This window comes from Lipotes vexillifer, unplaced genomic scaffold (assembly GCF_000442215.2).
Source record: "Lipotes vexillifer unplaced genomic scaffold, Lipotes_vexillifer_v1.1 scaffold708, whole genome shotgun sequence".
In the NCBI taxonomy this organism is placed as follows: domain Eukaryota; kingdom Metazoa; phylum Chordata; class Mammalia; order Artiodactyla; family Lipotidae; genus Lipotes; species Lipotes vexillifer.
In genome coordinates this window covers 1410416-1434119 of record NW_006781346.1, presented here as the reverse complement: position 1 = coordinate 1434119, position 23704 = coordinate 1410416, and the positions used below count along the sequence as shown (strand labels likewise).

At 38.0% G+C, this 23704-nt stretch overlaps 1 protein-coding gene across 2 annotated transcripts in view; it reads left to right on the top strand.

Moving 5' to 3' along the window:
- DDX50 (DExD-box helicase 50) overlaps positions 1–23415 on the top strand; it is a 33008-nt gene extending 9593 nt beyond the window's left edge. Inside the window, exons 6-15 of one of the 2 annotated variants that reach the window (XM_007454578.1) lie at positions 66–251; positions 747–892; positions 4660–4809; positions 13802–13963; positions 15382–15501; positions 16251–16324; positions 16549–16708; positions 18611–18745; positions 19853–19897; positions 22920–23415. In XM_007454578.1, the coding sequence (XP_007454640.1) occupies positions 66–251; positions 747–892; positions 4660–4809; positions 13802–13963; positions 15382–15501; positions 16251–16324; positions 16549–16708; positions 18611–18745; positions 19853–19897; positions 22920–23207 (1466 nt within the window). In that variant the 3' untranslated portion in view covers positions 23208–23415. The remainder of the gene's footprint in view (positions 1–65; positions 252–746; positions 893–4659; positions 4810–13801; positions 13964–15381; positions 15502–16250; positions 16325–16548; positions 16709–18610; positions 18746–19852; positions 19898–22919) is intronic. The other variant, XM_007454579.1, reaches the window with a different exon arrangement.
- Positions 23416–23704: the final 289 nt, after the last annotated feature.

Here is a 23704-nt window from a genome sequence, read left to right as displayed (position 1 = left end):
GCTACTCAAATCTAAAATCTACATTTGAATTTTTACATATTATTGATATTTCTCTCCTCTCACAGTTAATCATATTCGAAATGGTATTGACATCTTGGTTGGGACCCCTGGTCGTATCAAAGATCATCTGCAGAGCGGCCGATTAGATCTTTCTAAACTGCGCCACATTGTGCTTGATGAAGTGGATCAAATGTTAGATTTAGGTTTTGCTGAACAAGTTGAAGATATTATCCACGAATCCTACAAAACTGGTATATCCTAATTCAAAATAAGCACATTAGCAATCCTTTTCTTATCTAAAAGCTTATGAATTTTTTATTTTATGATTTTTAATACATTGTCCCCAGTGTTCTAACAAAACTAAAGGTATTTGGTATCTGTTTTCTTCCTGAACAAGAAAGTACAATAGCATACTTTAACCATTTTCTTAGCTTTCTTTGCTTTCTTCCATGTATTATTTTATAGTAAGTAGTTTTACTAACTCATTTTACTGATTTCTTTGCTCATTGTTACTTCTTAAATTCTCATCTTCCTTCTAGGTTCAGTTTTCTTCATATTGATATTTTCCCTCAGTTTAGAAAGTTGAAGGTTTTGATAATTGCAGTAAAGTTTATATGTTCAAAATTCACCCCAAGTTTTGAATTTTTCATTATTTCTTTGAAGTTTGGGGGGATTTTTAAGAGCTGACTACATTGTGGGATATTAAGAAATTAAGAAAGCATTTGAATTCTTTTTGTTTATTTAAGATTCTGAAGACAATCCTCAGACTTTACTTTTTTCTGCAACTTGCCCACAGTGGGTATACAAAGTTGCAAAAAAATACATGAAATCCAGATATGAACAGGTTGACCTTGTTGGGAAAATGACTCAAAAGGCTGCAACTACTGTGGAAGTAAGTAGCTTTCGAGTGTGATCGATTTTAGCTTTTAGTTATATTTTGAAATTTGTTGAAGCTAAACTTATGTTTTGGGTACCAGTTCAAGCCAAATATCTCTTTTTTGCCCTTAGTCAATAAGATACCTATGTATTTCTATAGTCTGAGACTCAGGAGCAGAGTAAAATAAACAGGGGGAAGAAAGTTTGTGGACAGGCATGTCCTAGCAGGAGATATACAGGCATCCATAGAGACAGACTTAAAGTATGTAGAATGTGAAAAACAAAGTAATTCATCCCAATTTGCTGGTGTTGGGATAATTTGTTAAAGCTTAGGTGGAAAAAAGATCCTCATTTCATACCGTATACCAAAAATATTCCCAAAGATTTAAAAAAATTAAGCCATAAAATAATTTACAGCAGATTGTAGGTCAACAGTTATTCGATTTGAGGAAAGGGAAGGCTTTTCTAAACATAAAGATAGAAGAAGGCACCATAAAGGAAAAGGTTTATAATTTTGACTCCATGAAAATTTAAACCTATAGTATTTTTTTTAAAAAAAGAATTAAAGGTAATATTTGCATTATTTTGACAGGTATGTACCATATATGTCACTTTTACATTTGACAGATGTACACATATGTGTATGTAAATAAAAATAGTCCAGGTGAACAAGAGTATAATCTATAAATACAATGTAATGGTTAAAAAGAATGAATTTGACTGATAAAAACCAGATTATAAAATGATAAGTACCAAATCATACTATTTTAAAAAATACACAAATAATCCTAAATGGATTCTTTAGGTATTTATGTACAAAGTTAGGTGGGAAGGATAAACATCAAACTAATAATAATGATTACTTCTGGGACAGAGGACTTCTATAGTATGGGATGGTCAAAGGAAGCTTTGTATATTTTGTAATGGCTGAAAGTTTTACATTAAGAACATAAAATGTATCAGTGAAGAAAAGTTTATTAATGGGACTTCCCTGGTAGTCCGGTGGGTAAGACTGTGCACTCCCAATGCAGGGGGCTTGGGTTCGACCCCTGGTCGGGGAACTAGATCCCACATGCATGCCGCAACGAAGAGCCCGCATGCCACAACTAAGACCTAGTGCAGCCAAAATAAATTTAAAAAAGAAAAGAGAAAAGTTTATTAAGGACACTTTCAAACATGTACAAAAGTTGAATAGTACAAAGGATCTGATGTACCCATCACCAGCCTTTAACACTGATCTTTTCTATACCCCCGTACATTCTTTAATCTCTATATTTGAAGCAGTCCAGTCATCATTTCATTTTTGTATAATTATATATATTTTTAAAAGAATAAGGGCTCTTTAAAAACAAACAAAAAACCACAAAGTTACCATCATAGTAAAAAAACCCAATTTTTTAATATCTTTAAATATCTAGTGTTCACATTACCCTAGTTGTCTTTTTTTTGTAAATAGGTTATTTGAATATGGATTCAAGTAAGATCCTTATATTGCTACTAATTTATATGTCTTAAGTCTTTTTTTATCCATGTGTTGAACGTTTATTCACCATCTTTTTTTTAATTGAAATATAGTTGACGTACACTATTTTGTTAGTTTCAGATGTACTGCATAGTGATTTGATATTTGCATATATTGTGAAACGATCACCACAATAAGTCTAATAACCATCTGTTACCATACAAAGTTGTTGCAATATATATATATATTTTTTTTTTTTTTTTTTTGCGGTACGCGGGCCTCTCACCATTGTGGCCTCTCCCGTTGCGGAGCACAGGCTCTGGACGTGCAGGGTCAGCGGCCACGGCTCATGGGCCCAGCCGCCTCGTGGCATGTGGGATCTTCCTGGACCGGGGCACGAACCCGTGTCCCCTGCATCGGCAGGCGGACTCTCAACCACTGCGCCACCAGGGAAGGCCCTGTTGCAATATTTTTGACCGTATTCCTTATGCTGTATATTGCATCCCTATGGTGTATTTTATAACTAGAAGTTTGTACCTGTCAATCCCCTTTACCTGTTTGGGTCCCCACCTCCCCCGCCCGCACTTTGGCATCCACCATTTTGTGCTCTGTATCTGTTTTCATTTTGTTTTGTTTTGTTTCTTAGGATTCCACATATAAGTGAGATCATACAGTATTTGTCTGTCTGTCTGACTTACTTTCTAGATTCATCCATGTAGTCGAAAATGGCAAGGTTTCATTTTCTTATTGATGGCTGAGTAATATTCCATTGTATGTATACTTCACATCTTCTTTATCCATTCCTCTGTTAAATCCTTTAAAATACAGGTTCCTCTGTCCCTTTTTTCTTTGCAATTTTTTATTGAAAAGAACTGATCATTTGTCTTACAAGTTTCCCATAGTCTCAATTTTGCTGATTTGCAGCCCTGTGGTTGTTACTTAACATGTTCCTCTGCTTTCATTTTCCTGTGAGTTGACGGTAGATTGTGAGGCTTGATCAGATTCAGGATCTTCTTATTTTTATTTTTGAGAGTTAGGGAGGAAGAAGCAAGACTTTGACATACCTGGTACAAATGATTCTTAGTTTCTTCTTTGTGCTTATCTCTTTTTTCCCTGTGTTATGTAATTAATTGTTTTAAACAATGTTATTGAGATATAATATGTTAAAATGCACAGACTTAAAATGTTACAGTATAGTTTTTCCCCAACATTTTATCATGAAGGTTTCAAACAGGCTGAAAAGTTGAGAGAATTTTACAGTGAACACGGATATACCCACCAGCTAGATTCTGCCATTAATATTTTGCTATATTTGCTTTATTGCGTATCTACTCATCCCTTATACATCTTATTTTTTTATTTATTTCATATTGCAGAAATCAGTATAATTCCCCATAAGCATTTTAGTTTGCATATCTTTAGCTAGAGTTCAATATTTACAATTTTTTTATTGAAGTAAAGTTCACATAACTAAACCACTTTGAAGTGTACCATTCAGTGTCATTTAGTGCATTCACAGTGTTATACAACCATTGCTTCTATCTACTTCCAAAACGCTTCATTACCTGAAAAGGAAATCCTGTAACTATTAAGCATTTACTCCCTATTCCCCCCTTCTCCTAGCCCCTGGCAACCATCAATCTGCTTTCTGTCTCGATGGATTTACCTCTTCTCGTTATTTCATATAAATGTAATCATTACAACATGTGGCTTTTTTGTGTTGGGCTTCTTTCGTGTAGCATAATGTTTTCAAGGTTCCTCCACCTAATATTTACAATTTTTGAGATAAGATTTACATACAACAGAATGCAAAATTTTAAGTGTACATTTGCTTCGTTTTGACAAATTCATACATGTGTGTAACCCAAACCCCTATCAAAACAAAGAATATTACCATGATCACAGAAAGTTCGCCCGTGCCCCTGTGCAGTCCCCGTTCAGAGGCAACTACTGTTCTGCTTTTTTTCATCATAGATTATAGATTAGTTTTCCCTGTTTTAGAGCTTCAGACAAATGGAATCATATTGTGTATACTCTTTTTCTGTAAGGCTTCATTCACCCAGCATATGTTTTGAGATTCATCCATATTGTTGCATGGATCAGTAGTTGGTTCCTTTTAATCACTGAACTGTATAAGTACACTACAATTTGCTTATCCTTTCACCTACTGATTGCTGTTTTCAAATGGGGTTGGGGAGAATCGTTGTCTTATTGTCTTCCAGGAAGGCCAATTCTTGAACAAATAGAAAAAAAAATGTACAAGAGAAATCTTTTTCAATAATTTTAATGAAGCAGATATTTGATATTTTCTTTCTTCAAAGCATCTGGCCATCCAGTGCCATTGGTCTCAGAGGCCAGCAGTTATTGGAGATGTCCTTCAAGTCTACAGTGGGTCTGAAGGGAGGGCTATTATCTTCTGTGAGACCAAAAAGAATGTAACTGAAATGGCCATGAATCCACACATAAAACAGGTAAGTCTTTTTTCATGCTTTCTCTAATTGAGATTATAGGTGTGAATCACTGAGCAAAAAAAAATCATGTCCTTTGTGGACTAGGTTTGATAGTCATTCTTGGAATTGAGTCTCATTCAGAAAGAATTTATAGCCAGCCTCTCATGATCTGTTAAGTCAGGATAGAATTCTAACCGTTTTCATCAGAAGTTTTCTTAAAACTTTGCAAATGTAATCTTGAAAATAGAAAGAGTGAAACAAAATGAGTTTCTGTGGGTAAGAGTGGGTAATATTTTAGAGTTGTGTATAAGAAGAATCACAAATATTTATTGAATGAATGGATCAGAACACTAAATCCATGTGTTTTTTTTCTGTTAACTTTTTATAGTAGAAAATTTCAAACTTATGTAAGACATACACAGAAGTTGACAGTGTAATGATGTGTTCGTTTTCCAGCTGCAAAACAATTATCTTATTTCATCCAAATGCCCACTCCTTGCTTCTGAAATTATTCTGATGCAAACCTTAGATAACATGTTATTAGGCCCATAAATATTTGGGTACGTATCTCTAATGGAAAAGCATTATTATTGTTTTTTTAATTTATTCTTTTGGCTGCACCATGTGGCATGTGGGATCTTGGTTCCCCAACCAGGGTTCTAACCCGTGCCCCCCTGTAGTGGACGCATGGGGTCTTAACCACTGGACTGCCAGGGAAGGCCAGGAAAGGGTCATTTTTTAAAAAACTCACAATACGGGCTTCCCTGGTGGCGCAATGGTTGGGAACCTGCCTGCCAGTGCAGGGTACAAGGGTTCAAGCCCTGGTTCGGGAGTATCCCACATGCCGCGGAGCAACTAAGCCTGTGTGCCACAGCTGCTGAGCCTGCGCTCTAGAGTCCGCGAGCCACAGCTGCTGGGCCTGCGTGCCACAGCTACTGAGGCCCATGCATCTAGAGCTAATGCTCCACAACGGGAGAGTCCACTGCAGTGAGAGGCCCGCGCACCGCATCAAAGAGTAGCCCCGCTTGCCGCAACTAGAGAAAGCCCGCCCACAGCAATGAAGACCCAGTGCAACCAGAAGTGAATAATAAATAAATTAAACAAACAAACAAACAAAAACACAATTCTATTAGGACATCTAAAAAATTAATAGTAATTAATATCTTCAAATATAAATTAGTCTTCAGATTCTCAGTTGCCTCATACATGCTCTGTTTTCTGTAGTTTGTTATTTGGAACCTGGATCCAAATAAGAGTCTTTTTTTTTTTTTTTAATTTATCTTTTCTTTTTTGACTGTGTTGGGTCTTCGTTGCTGTGTGCGGTCTTTCTCTAGTTGTGGCGAGCGGGGGCTACTCTTCATTGCGGTGTGCGGGCTTCTCATTGTGGTGGCTTCTCTTGTTGTGGAGCACAGACTCTAGGCATGTGGTCTTCAGTAGCTGTGGCGTGCGGGCTCAGTAGCTGTGGCACCAGGTCAGTAGTTGTGGCTTGCGGGCTCTAGAGCGCAGTCTCAGTAGTTGTGGCGCACGGGCTTAGTTGCTCCGCGGCACGTGGGATCTTCCCGGATCAGGGCTCGAACTTGTGTCCCCTGCATTGGCAGGTGGATTCTTAATCACTGAGCCACCAGGGAAGCCCCAAATAAGAGTCTTGTGTTGTGTGATTTCATTAAGTCTCTTTAATATATGGATTCTTCCATCTGTTTTTTTCTTGTAGTTCTTTTTATTACTGTTTAAGAAACCAAGTTTTCATAATCTACAGTATTGCTTCCCTGTGATATTTAACATGCTCTTCTGTTTTCTGTATTTCCTATAAATTCAGGTTTGTTTGTTTGTGGCAAAATTATTTCATAGGCAGTGTTGCACTTCCATCAGGAGGTATATAATGTGTAGTTCTTTCTCTTTTTGTGATGTTAACATTCATTGATAATAACACCCTTGGTCCTTGTGTCAGTGTCTCTCCAGTTTTTTTGTTGTTGTCACTTGTTTTGTTGTTGTTGTCACTTGTTATCTAGAAGATTCCCAAGGAAGGGCTCATGGAAACAATATTCACTATTGATAATAGCTTGTTTGTAACTTTATACCTTAAAAATAATTTTGGATGGATGTAACATTCTTGGTTCACATTTTCTTTTCCTTCAGTATCTTAAATATGTTTTTCCATTGGAATAAAGCATACTATAATAAAGTCTGATGCCAGTCTGATTTTTTTTTTCCCCTTATAAGTGATTTGGTTTTTTGCCTGAATACAAAAGCTTTTTTCCTTTTTCTTTAAAAATCAGTAGTTTTACTAGAATATATTTTGGTGGTGTTCTTCTGAGTACACAGTGTACACAATTTGTAGTTTCAAATATATGTATTTTTTAATTTCAGCAAAATTTTCTTGAATCCTAATTTATTGGTATTTGGTTTGTCTGATTGCTTTGGTTTTTTTCTTTAGGGACTCTTGTTATATGTATGTTGGCTCTTTTTCCTCTATCCTTTGTCTCTTTATCTCAAATCTTTTTCTTTATTTCACTTTTCAAAATTAAGTCATCATCTGTTGTGTTTAATCAGTCTTGTATTTCTTCCAATATATTCTTCATTTATGAAAAGTCTTTGTCCTTTGTTTCTACTTCTTTTTTTTTTAAATAAATTTATTTATTTATTTTTGGCTGCATTGGGTCTTCGTTGCTGAGTGTGGGCTTTCTCTAGTTGTGGCGAGCAAGGGGTACTCTTCGTTGCAGTGTGCAGATTGCAGTGTCTTTTCTTGTTGTGGAGCACGGGCTCTAGGCGTGCAGGCTTCAGTTGTTGTGGCTCGTGGACTCTAGAGAGCAGGGTCAGTAGTTGTGGCGCACGGGCTTAGTTGCTCCGCGGCATGTGGAATCTTCCCGAACCAGGGCTCCAACCCGTGTCCCCTGCATTGGCAGGCAGACCCCCAACCACTGCGCCACCAGGGAAGCCCTGCCTCTCTTATTTTTGGTAGTGTTTAAAATACAGTCTACAAATTATATCTCAATAAAGCTGTTAGAAGAAAAAAAAGTCTCCCACTTTCTGAGCTCTGGTTGATTTTCCCCTCACTTTTATCTGGGTCATCTCTTTCCTTTGCTTCTGGGATCCCTGGCATCCTCAGTTTGGATTCTAGGTCCAATAATTTCTCCTCAATGTGGGGGCACTTTGTTCTGGCAAGGGATCATTGGTTTGTTAGTTTTGAAGGTTCATGTGGGCCCAGGATGTTCCAGCCTCTTTCACACCTTACCTCTGTCTCACAATTACCCTTGAATGTGCAGAAATTCTCCCAGTTTCAGTTGACTTTCTCAAATTGGCCCATTATAGTTTCCAGGGAGTATCTGTTCTTAGGACTAGCAAGTCCCCCTCCTCCCCCTCCCCCTAGTACATACAGGTTTTGTCCCTACCTGCTCATATTTTGGAAACCATGAAAATACCTTGTCACTAAGTTTTGTCATAGATCTTTGTGGATTTCTTATTTTGTCATCCTAGTTGCCCTGTTTTATTTATTTATTTTTATTTTTGGCTGGGTTGGGTCTTTGTTGCTGCTGCGCGTGGGCTTTCTCTAGTTGTGGCGAGCAGGGGCTACTCTTCATTGCGGTGCTCAGGCTTCTCATTGCAGTGGCTTCTCGTTGCAGACCACAGACTCTAGGTGCACGGGCTTCCGTAGTTGTGGCATGTGGGCTCAGTAGTTGTGGCTTGTGGGCTCTAGAGTGCAGGCTCAGTAGTCGTGGCTCACAGGCTTACTTGCTCTGCGGCATGTGGCACCTTCCCAGACCAGGGCTCCAACCGTGTCCCCTGCCTTGGCAGGCGGATTCTTAACAACTGCGCCACCAGGGAAGTCCTGCCCTGTTTGTTTTTATGTGAGAACTGGAGATTCAAAGACAGTGCAGCCACCATCTTCTCCAGTATCATTTTAACTAATTGTGTAACTTTAGCTTTGTATCCAGTAAAAACAGAGTCTAAATAGTGAAAGAATGTTGAACAGTAGTTAATTTACCTTTCCTTTCTTTGCTTTAGAACACTCAGCAGCAGCTGTCTTGCAGAGCTATTGTTTTTTTCTTTTGTTTGTTTGTTTTTATAAATTTATTTATTCATTTATTTAATTTTTAGCTACATTGGGCCTTTGCTGCTGCACGCAGAGCAGCAGCTCTCTAGTTGCTGAGAGCGGGGGCTACTCTTTGTTGTGGTGCGCGGGCTTCTCATTGCAGTGGCTTCTCTTGTTGCGGAGCATGGGCTCTAGGCGCATGGGCTTCAGTAGTTGTGGCACACGGGCTTCAGTAGTTGTGGCTCGTGGGTTCTAGAGCACAGGCTGAGTAGTTGTGGTGCAGGGGCTTAGTTGCTCCACAGCACGTGGGATCTTCCTGGACCAGGGCTCGAACCTGTGTCCCTCGCATTGGCAGGTGGATTCTTAACCACTTCACCACCAAGGAAGTCCCTTACTTGTACTTTAAATATTGGCATTCCTCACAGGTCTAACCTCTGTAATTGTTTCTTCTCACTTAACATTCTTTTTGAGCATAGTGATTAGTTGCAGTTTGGAGTCTGACAGATCAAGATTTTTTTTTCTTTTAACTTTTTTTTTTTTTAATATTTATCTGTTTATTTGGCTGCACCGGGTCTTACTTGTGGCATGCAGGATCTTTTTTAGTTGCAGCATGTGAACTCTTAGTTGCAGCATGCGGGATCTAGTTCCCCGACCAGGGATCGAACCCGAGCCCCCCATATTCGGAGTGCGGAGTCTTAGCTGCTGGACCACCAGGGGAGTTCCCAGATCTGGATTTAAATCCCAGTTGTATTACTTACTAGCTGTATAACCTTGGGCAAATAACTTCCTATTTCAGTGCCCATGTTTCCTTTTTAAAAAGTGGTATTAGGGACTTCGCTGGTGGTCCAGTGGTAAAGAATTCGCCTTCCAGTGCAGGGGACACAGGTTCCATCCCTGGTCAGTGAACTAAGATCACACATGATGTGGGGCAGCTAAGCCCGCGCGCCTCGATTACTGAACTCGCATGCCTCAACTAGAGAGCCTGCACACCGCAAACTACAGAGCCCACGCGCTCTGGAACCCACGCGCCACAACTAGAGAAGAGAAAAACCTGCATGCCACAACTGGAGAGAAGCCTGTGTGTCGCAACGGAAGATCCCGCATACTGCAACGAAGATCCCGCCTGCTGTAACTAAGACCTGACATAGCCATAAATAAATAAATAAATTAATTAATTAATTAATAATAAATCTTTTTTAAAAAGTGGTATTAAAATTTTTTTTAGACTTTTAAGACTTAAATAAATTATCATTTAAAGTATTTAGTATAGTGCTTTTATAATAAGCAGTCAATAAGTGTAGAAATATAGAAGTATAGAGATGTGTATAGATAAATATATCTGTCTAATCACTCCTGTGGTTCCAGTCATTCTGTATATGCTGATGATGTCCAAATCTTTTTCCAGGTTAGCTCTGTCTCCAGAATCTAGACTTGTGTTTATCATACTGGCCACAGTCACCCCAACCCACTGTGTACCTAAAATTGAGTTTATTCTCTTATATGCTTATACCCACTCTGTCTCCAGCATTCCCTGTTGTTGAATGATATCCATAGTTCAAGCCAGAAGTCTACATATCACCCTTGACTTCTCTTCCTTCCTTTTGCCATCCAGGTAACTACAAAATATTTTAGACTCTATTTCCTATGGTTTAAAATGGTCCATTTCTTCCCTACTTCCATTGCAGAAGCTCAAAATCTGGGAGTCATATATATGGTTCTTTCCCTTATACCTCATTTCCACTCCCTTCACCAAGTCCTCCCAATTTCATATACTAGTATTTATTTTTTTCTTTTTTCTTTTTTTTGGCTGTGTTGGGTCTTTGTTGCTGTGCACAGGCTTTCTCTAGTTGCGGCGAGCAGGGGCTACTCTTTGTGGTGGTGTGTGGGCTTCTCGTTGTGGTGGCTTCTCTTGTTGTGGAGCATGGGCTCTAGGCGCGCAGCCTTCAGTAGTTGCAGCACGTGGGCTCAGTAGTTGTGGCACATGGGCTCTAGGGCACGTGGGCTTCACTAGTTGTGGTGCACGGGCTTAGTTGCTCCGTGGCATGTGGGATCTTCCTGGACCAGGGATCGAACCTGTGTCCCCTGCATTGGCAGGTGGATTCTTAACCTCTGCGCCACCAGGGAAGTCCCTGCTAATAGTTCTTGAATTCATTTACTGCCTAGCCCCTACTTATCTTTCCAGCCTCATCTTATCACACTTTCCCCTTATTTCTGCACTCTCACCATACCTGCTATTTTTCCTGTCACCACAGGGCTCTTGAGCTTGTAGTCTGTCTTGCCTAGCAGCTTCCAACCTTCAGATATCAGTCCAGAGTACTTTTCTGTAAATTCTTCCTTGCCCCAAACTAGGTCAGGTTGTCCTCTTCTAAACGCCCTTTGCCTCTTAGACCCATGCATCTTGAGTTACACTTGTTGGCTAAATTTATTTGTGTGCCTAATTACTTGATTAATGTCCATTTCCTCGACCAGAGTATCAAGACGATGAGGACAGAGAAAGTTTTAATTTTTGTTTGCCATTTTATCCCTAGTACCTGATGTGTAGATTACCACATATTTGTTAAATGAATAAATGGTCATTGCTACTGCCTTGATGAGGCCACTGATATCTCTCCTGAATTTCTACAACAGTCTGCTATCTGAGTCTCCCTAGCTTTTGCCTTGCCCTTGTCTAATGTATTCTATGCATTGTAGCCAGAATATTCCTTCTAGAATACAAATATGTTCATGAAAGTTTTCTGCTTACAATCATTCAATTGTTCCATATTGTCCTCAGGATAAAATTCATATTCCTTTTCAGTCTCATCTCTCACCACTTCTCCTTTTAATTCTGTGCTTCAGCAATACTCAAATATTTGTAGTTCGCCAGAAACATTAATTATGTGTGATATTTCTTCTTCCTGGAACTCCCTAACCTCCTCCTTTTTTTTTCTTTTTCTTTTTTTTCTAACCTGACTACTAGTTCCTTATTATCTGTCAGGTCTCAGCTTCAGTGCTGCCTTCCCTTCAAACTAGATTGAGTTAGGTTCCCCTCTTAGGTATTTCTATAGCACCCTGCACCTTCTTATAGCACATATCATACTGTATTGAAAATACTTGTCAACTTGTCTGTCCCAGGGTCGTTTCTTTATGATTGTTCCAGAACCTGGCATAGTACCTTGAGCATAGCAAGTGCTCAGTGAATTCACTCATGAACGCATTATGCTTAGATGCTGCAGTTTAGATACTGTTGGAGTTAAATCATTGTTATGAACTTTTAACTTTTAACAGTGGCTAAGAATACTAGGAAATTTATTTGTAATACTAGGAAATTATTTGCAGTATACATGGAAGATCAACCCAGTATAAATTGGTCTAGCTTCACTGAAAACTACAGAAATGTAAATTAGAACAACATTGGGAAATCATTTTTGCCTATTAGATTTACAAGGATTATAATGATTCATAGTATACAGGTGGGCAGTATATATATATATATATATATTTTTTTTTTTTAATAAATTTATTTTATTTTTGGCTGCATTTTGTCTTCATTGCTACACACAGTTTTTTTTTTTTTTTGTATATATATATGTGTGTGTGTGGGGTAAGATGAAATAAACACATAGAATGTTGAAGAGTAAATGGGCATAATTTCTTCTTTTTAAATTGAAGTATAGTTGGTTTACAATATTGTGTTAATTTCTGCTGTACAGCAAAGTGACTCAGTTATACATGTATATACGTTCTTTTTTGTATTCTTTTCCATTTTGGTTTACCCCGGGACATTGAATATAGTTCCCTGTGCTATACAGTAGGACCTTTTTGTCCATCCATTCTATATGAAATAGTTTGCATCTACTAACCCCAACCTCCCAATCCATCCCTCCCCCACCTCCGCTTCCCCTTGGCCACCACAAGTCTGTTCTTTATGTCTGTGAGTCTGGTTTTTGTGTTTGTTTATAACTTCTTTTTATAATACAGTTGTAATTTAATAGCAATAGCTATTAAAATGTTAAATGTTCATAATTTTTGACCCAGAAATTCAACTTCTAGATATGTAACCTACTGAAATACACTAAGGGGTCTGCAGTTGTAAGTACAAGGTTATTTGTTGTAGCATTGTTTCTGAAGATGAAAGTTTGGATCCTACCCAAATCAGTAGGGTACTGCTAAAATAAGTGATACTGGGAATTCCCTGGCGGTCCAATGGTTAGGACTTGGCGCTTTCACTACCAGGGCCCAGGTTCAATCCCTGGTCAGGGAACTAAGATCCTGCAAGCTGTGTGGCATGGCCAAAAAAAAGATACTGCAGCCATATGAAGAAATCATGTATAGTTTTTAAAAATTAAGTAGATGTATATCTATAGATGTAGAAGAATGGCTAAGATAAAAAATTTTTTAAAGCAGGTTGTAAAACAGTACATATATAGTAAAACCCCATTTTTATAGGTGAATACATAAAATTATATGCTGGGATTTGTGAGGGGTCTGTGTGTGTGTATGTATTTAAAAAATAATATGCGGGGCTTCCCTGGTGGCGCAGTGGTTGAGAGTCCGCCTGCCGATGCAGGGGACACGGGTTCGTGCCCCGGTCTGGGAAGATCCCACATGCCGCGGAGCGGCTGGGCCCGTGAGCCATGGCCGCTGACCCTGTGCGTCTGGAGCCTGTGCTCCGCAACGGGAGAGGCCACAGCAGTGAGAGGCCCGCGTACCGCAAAATAAATAAATAAATAAATAATATGCGGAGGAATATTCACCAAACTGTTAGCAGTTAATTATTAGGAGGCTGATATTAAGGGAAGCTTTTGCATTTTATGTTAAATGTTTTTCTGTAACGTTTGATTTTTTTAAAACAATAAGCATGTATTTTTATAATTATCAGAAGGTAAGATTTAAAAACAACAGCAACAAAAAAGAGCACAGACTGTATGGTGTTTGGTGCTATGAATTGCAAATATGTGCTATACACTTACTTTTCTTTTTTTTTTTTTTTTTCCCAAATAGAATGCCCAGTGTTTACATGGCGATATCGCACAGTCACAAAGAGAAATTACACTGAAAGGCTTCAGAGAGGGTAGTTTTAAAGTTTTGGTGGCAACCAATGTGGCTGCCCGTGGTTTGGACATTCCTGAGGTTGACCTGGTGATTCAGAGTTCACCTCCACAGGTAGGAAATAAGATTTTCCCCCCCAGTTTTATTGAAAAATAATTGACATACATCACTGTATAAGTTTAAGCCGTACAGCATGATGGTTTGATTTACATGTTGTGAATTGATTGCCACAATAGCTTCAGCTAATATCTATCTTCTCATGTAGGTATAAAAGAAGAAAAGAAAAAAAAAGTGTTCTCTCTTTGTGAGGAGAACTCTTGTGCTTTACTCTCTTCACAACTTTCCTATATCATATAGCAGTGTTAGCTATAGTCATCATGTTGTACATTACACCCATAGTACTTATTGTTTAACTGGAAGTTTGTATCTTTTTACCACCTTCCTTCGTTTCTCCCTCCCCGCAACCTCTGCTTCTGGTAACCACAAGTCTGATCTCTGTTTCTATGAGTTTAGTGTTTTGTTTGTTGTTATTGGTTTTTTTTTTTTAGATTCCATATATAAGTGAGATCATACGGTATTTGTCTTTCTCTGATTTATTTCACTTAGCATAATGCCTTCAAGGTCTAGCCATGTAGTCACAAATGGTAAGATTTCCTCTTTCTTATGGCTGAATAATATTCCGTATGTATATGGTATATATATATATACATATATATACCGTAACTTTATTCATTCATCTGTTGATGGACACTTGAGTTGTTTCCATGTCTTGACTATTGTAAATAATGCTGCTGTGAACATGGGGGTGCAGATATCTTTTTGAATTAGTGTTTTTGTTTCCTTTGGATATATACGCAGAAGTGGAATTGCTGGATCCTGTGGTAGTTCTATTTTTAATTTTTTGAGGATCCTCCCTACTGTTTTCCATAGTGACTGTACCAATTTACAATCCCACCAACAGTGCACAAAGTTATCTTTTCTCCACTTCCACAGCAGCATTTGTTATCTTTTGTCTTCTTGATGATGACCGTTCTAACAGGAATACGGTGATACCTCATTGTGTTTTTAATTTTCAAGGAAATGAGATTTGATTTGGAGAAAATAAGAACAGCTGTATAAATTGCTGTTTTATTTTTAAGACATTGCTTATATATGAAAAATATGTGATCTTTTCTTGCTCTTAGCCATTTTTTGTTAGTGTGATGTTAAATTGATCAGAATCTGGTGGCTTTGCAAATGATTAACCTCTTTATTTGGATTTGAGGCATGGAATCATGCAAGGAAATTATAAAAGTTGCCATGTAAAGAACCGTGGGATGGAGTGGATAAAAAGGTTTTAAATCCTATCCCCTTTATTGCAGATGGGATGTTTCAACATCCCCCTTTGGGATATTGAAAAGAGCAACAGGATTGAAATAAAAATGTTATTATTGATAGTAGTAGTTTTGTTATTTTTCTTATTATTATTTGGATGCTGGAATGACTGTTTAATTTGCCAGATTTTTAAGAAGAGTTACCTCTTTTATTTTTAGGATGTTGAGTCCTATATTCATCGCTCTGGACGCACAGGTAGAGCTGGCCGGACGGGGATTTGCATATGTTTTTATCAACCAAGAGAAAGAAGTCAATTAAGATATGTGGAACAAAAAGCAGTAAGTAGAGTTAAATTATTTCAGGCTTATTGTCTGAATGGTGCCTTAGAAGAGAGATCTTTTTGTATTTGTTCTCACAATTAGATCTTTATAACTTTTCTCAGTTTAAGCTGCATTTGGATGTGAAGCATGTGGAGAGCTAAATTTATATTAGCTGCAAGACTTTGTTTTAATACAGCTTTTATTGTGAAGACAGAAGAGCTGACTTTCTCATTTTTCCCTTGAACTTCTCCCTTGATACTAAAATCAGAAGTGCATTGTGATTTCAGTACCTCTTAGTCCAGTATTGTAAATGGATGAATGTGACGTTGTCTTGGTGTAATAGTTAAGATTATGTCGAGTAATGGTACACTAACCAGTTTCTATAAGAAATTACACATTTTTTGTGGTCTGGAGTTTTTGTGGTATTTCACATTTTTCCTATTTTTATGATGTGTATATTCATACACTATTTCATATACTTTGTAAAATGAGGATAATAAGAAAAAAGTTGATTATATAAACAGCATCCTTTTCTTTAAATCAGCTTTATTTTGCAACTGAAATTCCATGATTGTAACTAAGAGACAATTCAAAAACATTTTTTTTCTTTTTAGAATTTGTAATGGATGATTTATTAGAAAATCTTTTGATCTGCTAGGGCTTGGAAATCTTTAAGTCCAAGAAATGGAAATTCAACAAACTAGATTAATTTAGGAATTAATTGTAAAGACTTCCATTTTTCTTTAATGTAATTCTTTCATTTTCAGGGAATTACTTTTAAACGTGTAGGTGTTCCTTCTACAATGGATTTAGTTAAATCTAAAAGCATGGATGCCATCAGGTATGCTTTCTGACCTTGCTGAATGATTTTTTTTCTTTTGTATTAGGCTATACATCTTTAAGCTCTCCTAGTTCACATATCAGAAAATTTAATCACCAGTTTTACCAGCAGACATTTAATTATGTTAAAATACGAAAACGTTTCTCTCTTTTCCCATTCATTCTCTTATCTTTAATTTTTCCCCTTTGTCTTGACCAAGAAAATTTACTATTTTTAAACCATAGGTCTCTGGCTTCCGTTTCTTATGCTGCTGTTGATTTTTTCCGACCATCAGCTCAGAGACTGATAGAAGAGAAAGGGGCAGTGGATGCATTGGCTGCAGCATTAGCCCACATCTCTGGCGCATCAAGTTTTGAACCACGTTCTTTGATCACCTCCGATAAGGTAGAATTCTGTGAGAAAATTGCATGTGGTTGAGAAGGATTAAAATTGAACCATAGATATCTCTCTATCTGGAGGGAAATATAGGACATCTTCACTTTCCACAGTACTTTGTTAACCGAAACTTGCATACCAGAACCTAGTCCTCATTTTGTTTGCCATGGAGCCATGCAAATCAAGAAGTAGACTCTGCAGCTAACACGACACCATGCAAAGTAAGGATTGCTTGTATATGTGGAGGGTGTGTGTGTGTGTGTGTGTGTGTGTGTGTGTGTGTGTGCACGTGCGTGTGTGTAAAAAACACCATCTGATCTGTCCCCCTGCCGGTTCAGTATCAGATGTCAAAACAAACCATACCCAGAGCTATATATTCCCATTATAAAGGTATATTTTACTCTCTGTAATTAGTAAGTAATCTGTGGGATGATACTTTAGCACTGAGCAAATACCCTATCCCTAATACCCACCAGATACTTCTCAAGAAAACATTTAAACCACACTTCTTAAGCAAATATGAAGATAGACCTTTAAAGCTAAGAAGTATGTAAGAGGTAATTTAATCCCAACTTTTATCTAATAAAAGAATCCCTCTTTGGCAGATGGGTCATCTATCCCCTGATTAAATATCTTAGCAACAGGGTGTTAGTGGTTTGATATTTCTTTTATGGGTTAAAGCAAAATCCACAGTCTTTACCATGAATGTTCTGTAGGGTCTTCCCTTGCTACCTCTTTGGCCTCATCTCCTGTCACTCTCCCCTTGTTTGTTTTCACTACGCTAACCTACTTGCTGATACTCAAACATAAACTTAATCCTACAAAAGGCCTTTACACTTATTTGTGCTGTTTTGAACGTTCTTTCCTTTTTTTTTTGCGGTACGCGGGCCTCTCACTGCTGCGGCCTCTCCCATTGTGGAGCACAGGCTCCGGATGCGCAGGCCCAGCGGCCACGGCCCACAGGCCCAGCCGCTTCGCGGCACGTGGGATCCTCCCGGACCGGGGCACGAACCCGCGCCCCCTGCATCGGCAGGCGAACCCTCAACCACTGCGCCACCAGGGAAGCCCCGTTCTTTCCTTTTAATAACCTTGGCTCTCTCCTTCACTTCATTCAGGTTTCTACTCAGATACCACTGTGTCAGAGAACTCTTTCCTCATCACACTCTAAAATAGCTTACCCCTCCCTTTACTCTCTATTTTCATTTTCTTCCCCTGCTTTATTTTTTTTCATGATTCTTATTACTATCTGACATTATATATATTTCCTTATTTGTTTACTGTCTCCTCTCCCACCATTATCCACTGCCGCCATGCCAACCCCCTGCCACACACACACTAGAATGTAACCTCCATGAGACAAAGGACTATTTACTGCTGAATCTCTAGCACCTCTATAGAGCATCTCTGGCACATACATGGGGGGCACTCAAATATTTGTTAGATGACTCTGCCTCCCTGTATCTTCTTCATGTTGATCCTTTTGTTGTCCAGTGAAGTTCTACAGAACAAGTAATTTTTGCTTATGTAATAGTCCTTCAGAAGTTTAAAGAGGTTTATGTCCTCTTGTTTTTCCACTCAAAGCTAACTTTGATTCCTTCAGCATTTCCTTAATTCTTCACTACCTTATCTTTTCTCTGATGCTCTAGTTTGTTTAATTTTCTCTTAAAGCATGATGGTTAGAATTAAATGTAGTCTTTACAGCAATGTATAGAAGAATGGTACTTTCAATTATCTATAAACATTAGTCTTCTATTAACATAGTTTCAAAGAAGTTGTTTTTTCAGCAGTCATGTTATACTATTGGCTCATAAGAAGTACATGGTTAAGTCAAAAGGGGCTGTCAAGTTAGAATGTCATTGTCCTGCTGTTGCTGCTTTTTTCCCAAACAAAATGTGACTTTTATTCCTTAAGGGGTTTGTGACCATGACTCTGGAAAGCCCAGAAGAAATACAGGATGTTAGCTGTGCTTGGAAAGAACTTAACAGAAAGCTGAGTAGTAATGCTGTGTCCAAAATTACCAGAATGTGCCTCCTAAAAGGAAATATGGTAGGCTTTTCTAGACAACTGCCGTACGATTATACGATTATAAAGACTAGCAGATTCTTTTTTTTTTTTTTTTGAAGCCTAATGGGATGTTCTCCATGTGTTAGTATGTTTCCACTTGTAAATTTGGGGATTATTTAAGTAACCCATTCCTCTAGAAAGCTGTAAAGTCATTCTGCTTAATTTGACTAATATCCGAGTTTTCTAAGTTTCTGCCTTTGTATACATATTACATGTGGCTGTGTGTGTTTATTTTCTAAGATTAAGTAACTTATAATTGCAACAGCTAAACAGCTCTATTTTTTAGAGAATACACAATATTGGTTTTTAAGTCAGCCTGCTATTGATTGATAATGAGGATAATAAAGTGAATTAAGTATTTTCATACAATTATGAAATAGCAAAGTTAAGACCATCTGTAATATAAGTGACTGATTTCTTCTAATGGTTTTGAGAAAAGATGTCATATTTATTCATCTCACTTGACAACATAGGTTCATTCTAGTGTATAATTTATTAGCCCATTTATTGGAAATAGTTATCTTTCTCAAATTTAATACTACTTACCTTCAAAAAAGAGCTGTGGCAAGTATTAGACAAATATGTACATTCAGAAAAAATGTGGAGGGGAAGAAAAATATACTAAGGTCCTTAGGGCAAAGCTATACTTGAATATTAAATTAACTTGCAACTTATCAGCAACCAAAACCAAAGAGGAAGCATCTTAGGTTACTTCATTCTCGGTATCTGATAAACATTTCAGCACTTTAGGAGAGAAAGTTTCTGGCACTACATTTTTAAAAGAGTTTATTAGATGGGTCATTTTACAAGGGACACGGAACATTATAGTGTCTACAAAAACTTTTCTAGAGAATACTCTAGATTCTCAGTAGTAGTCAGTTCTTATTAGATACTGGTTTACTTTTAGATTTAGGAAGTACAATTAGCAGCCATTCTGTGTCATGCATTATTATATATTAGCTGGTTTAGTCCTATAGGCAATCATGGGACAAGCTTAATCTTTTCTTAGCTAATATAAGATTACAAGCAGATATTTTAAATAATCAACTCATATGCATCTAAATAAAAATGTTTTCATTTTGCTTTTAGGGTGTTTGCTTTGATGTTCCCACAACTGAGTCAGAAAGGTTACAGGTATTTAAAAAAAAAATTTTTTTAAATAAATTATTTATTTTATTTTTGGCTGCATTGGGTCTTCGTTGCTGCACATGGGCTTTCTCTAGTTGTGGAGAGCGGGGGCTGCACTTTGTTGCAATGTGTGGGCTTCTCATTGCAGTGTCTTCTCTTGTTGCAGAGCACGGGCTTGAGGGTGCGTGGGCTTCAGTAGTTGTGGCTCGCGGGCTTAGTTGCTCTGCAGCATGTGGGATCTTCCCGGACAAGGGCTCGAACCGTGTCCCTTGCGTTGGCAGGCGGATTCTTAACCAGTGCGCCACCAGGGAAACCTGGTATTTAAAAACTTTTGTCTGTTAAATAGTTGAGTATGTTTCTCTAAAAGATAGGGATTAAAAATAACATAGTCATAATATCATTATGACATTGATTTAGGCTAAATGCCTAAATCAGTTAACAATTCCTTAATAAAATAATATAATAAATATCCAGTCTGTATCATAACTTAAAACATTTAAAAGTTATGAATAATTTCAAACGTGAAAAAATAAAATTGCATACTGAATCCTCATGTACCCATCACCCACCTTCCACAGTTATCAACTCATGGCCAATTGTGTTTCATGTCTACTTCCATCCACTTCCCCACTCTCTCCTGTATTCTTTTGAAACAAATTCTAGGAAGTCTATCATTTCAACCATAAATATTTCTGTATACCTAAAATATTAAAAACACTTTCAAAAAACACAATCGTAATACCATAGCTAAACCTCCCAAAATAATAGTTCCTCAATATTATCCAATTTTCTGTTTAAATTTTCCCTCTGTCTCCTACATATTTTTAAATATAAGAAGGTCCATAAGGTTCATACATTGTAATTTTATGTTTGTCTCATTTACTTTATAGGTTCTCCTTCCTTTCTCTCTTTAAAAAAATTTTCCTTGTATTTTATCTGTTGAAGAAAGAGATCGTCCACTAGATTCCTGCACTGTGGAATTTGTCTATTACATCCCTGTGCATATTTATGTACATATTTTGAAACAAGAATGGAATTATTTGGTTTTTCAAGTCTTTTTACAAATTCAGAATATATTGTAAACACATTTCTTTGTCAACTGTACAGTTACTTGTTTTTATTGGCTCCCTGGCATTTGGCCACCTGGGTGGCCAACTTAATCAATGTCCTATTTTCTGATATTTAGATTATTTCTAATACTAATATTCCGTTATAAACAGGTCAGCCTTAAATGTTGGCATTTAGGGTCAGCCTTAAATGTTGGCATAGCTATAACTTTATGCATTTCCATGTTTGTCTCTTTAAGATGAACTTCTTAAGATGTCTGCTTGGCCAAAAGGTGTGTGTATTTTTAAGGCTTTGGTCATATATTGCCACCAGTGGTGTATGTGGCTGTTTGTCTCTGCTCACTCTTACCTGTAGGGTATTTTAATATTAACTTGCCTTGGCAGCTCATGATCACAATGAAAAACAGTTAATGTAGCAGGCAGGATATGACATACCAATGCTCTTATGAGCTGCAATGACTTTTTTTTTTTTTTTTTTTTTTTTTGTGCGGGCCTCTCACCGTCGCGGCCTCTCCCGCTGCGGAGCACAGGCTCCAGACACGCAGGCTCAGCAGCCGTAGCCCACGGGCCCAGCCGCTCCGCGGCATGTGGGATCCTCCCGGACCAGGGCATGAACCCATGCTCCCTGCATTGGCAGGCGGACTCCCAACCACCGCGCCACCAGGGAAGCCCCTGCAATGATTTTTATATCTTGACTTGTTTACCCTGATACCAAATTTGTTTCCAATGGCTACATTTTTTAGTCCCTGGCTGGTGTTGACAGATTTTTAATCTCAGCTTACACTCCTTGCTTCTGTCAATGTATCTACTGAAAGCAATGTACTACTTATTAGTGACTTATTCGTTTTGTGCTGAGAAACTGGTGCTGTCTTTTAGAATGTATAAACTGAGTAGGAACTTAGAGTCCCAAAATCAGCCTGAAAATTTCTCCTGAGACTAAAACTTAGCTTTTAGACACTTTTTTTTTGGTGGGGGGGCATTGCGGAGGGGAACCAAGCTTTGTATTGTTATGTTAAATTTGAGATTTAAATTTTAACAGGATCGATTTTTTTCATTTTGTTTTTGTTTTTGTTTTTTTGTTTTTTGTTTTTTGCGGTACGCGGGCCTCTCACTGTTGCGGCCTCTCCTGTTGTGGAGCACAGGCTCCGGACGCGCAGGCTCAGCGGCCATGGCTCACGGGCCCAGCCGCTCCGCGGCATGTGGGACCTTCCCGGACCGGGGCACGAACCCGTGTCCCCTGCATCGGCAGGCGGACTCTCAACCACTGCACCACCAGGGAAGCCCGATTTTTTTTGTTTTTAATGACATTTATTTTCTTTCTAATTTTACAAGCAGTACATGTTTATCGCACACAACTAGAAACACATGGAAGAATAAAGTAAAAAATAACAAGCACTCATAATCCTCACCCCCCAGAGATAACCACTGTTAGCATTTTGAAGAATTTCCTCCCATTGTCTGCATTTTTAAAAAAATTGAAGTATAATTGACCTACAAAACTGTGTTAGTTCCAGGTATACAATATAGTGATTCAATATTTCTATATGTTACAAAATGATCGCTATGATAAGTCTAGTTACTGTCACTGTTCAAAGATATTACAATGTAATTGACTGTGTTCCCCATCCTTGTGATTCATTTATTTTGTAACTGGAAGTTTGTACCTCTTGATCTCTTACGTGTTTCACTCATCCCCCCACTTCCCTCTCCTCTGGCAGCCACCTGTTTGTTCTCTGTATCTGAGTCTGTTTCTGTTTTGTTTGTTCATAAAACTTAGAAACTGTAGTGAATGAGCTTTGAATATGTTTTTGTTTTCTGGTCTTCAGTTTTGTTCTAGATACTTTGAACTTAATGGCTAGATGGCCTTTAGCTAATGGATATGAAAAGAGTCTCCTATATTCACGTGTTTGCTTATGGTTTCTATTTTGCATTTATATTAATCCTGTAAATTATCCCAACAGGCAGAATGGCATGATTCAGACTGGGTACTCTCAGTGCCAGCCAAGTTGCCTGAAATTGAAGAATATTATGATGGAAGCACATCTTCTAATTCCAGACAGAGGAGTGGCTGGTCGAGTGGCCGGTCAGGCCGGTCGGGCCGGTCAGGTGGTCGATCTGGTGGCTGGTCAGGTAGACAGAGTCGACAGGGGAGTCGGTCAGGAAGTCGACAAGATGGTAGAAGACGAAGTGGGAACAGAAATCGGTCAAGAAGCAGGGGCCGCAAACGGAGTTTTGACTGGGATAGTTAATCTACCAGTGTGAGCTTGCCTATTTCTGCCTAATCATGTACATTATCCACCAAAAATTAGGTCATCATAGTTGAGGTCTGTGTCTGCTTTTGGCAAAGAAGTTGGTTGTATTTTTTTAAAAAGTATTTCACAAGAATGGTTGTAAACAAATCTACTTATCCAGTTAATACCTTTGAATAAAAAAACCTCCTTTTATTGTCTCTTTTCACTGTGCGTTAAGAATTTTCTCAATGTAATCTTTTAAAATTTCTTCTAAAATGCAGCAGTTAAGTCAGTCTTAAGGTTACTTGCATTTTACAAAATGTGGTGTGTCTGTATTCAGATCACTCCTTCCATAGGATATATGGTAGAAAATAAGAAATCCCTTCTACATTAAAGGGCTGTATAGATTGGTGACATGATTGGTTAGAAGTAACATTTTAAATTTTAGATAAAGTTAATTAAAAGGTGTGCAAGCAGTGCATACTCAATAATTTATTCAACAGGTATTGGTTGAA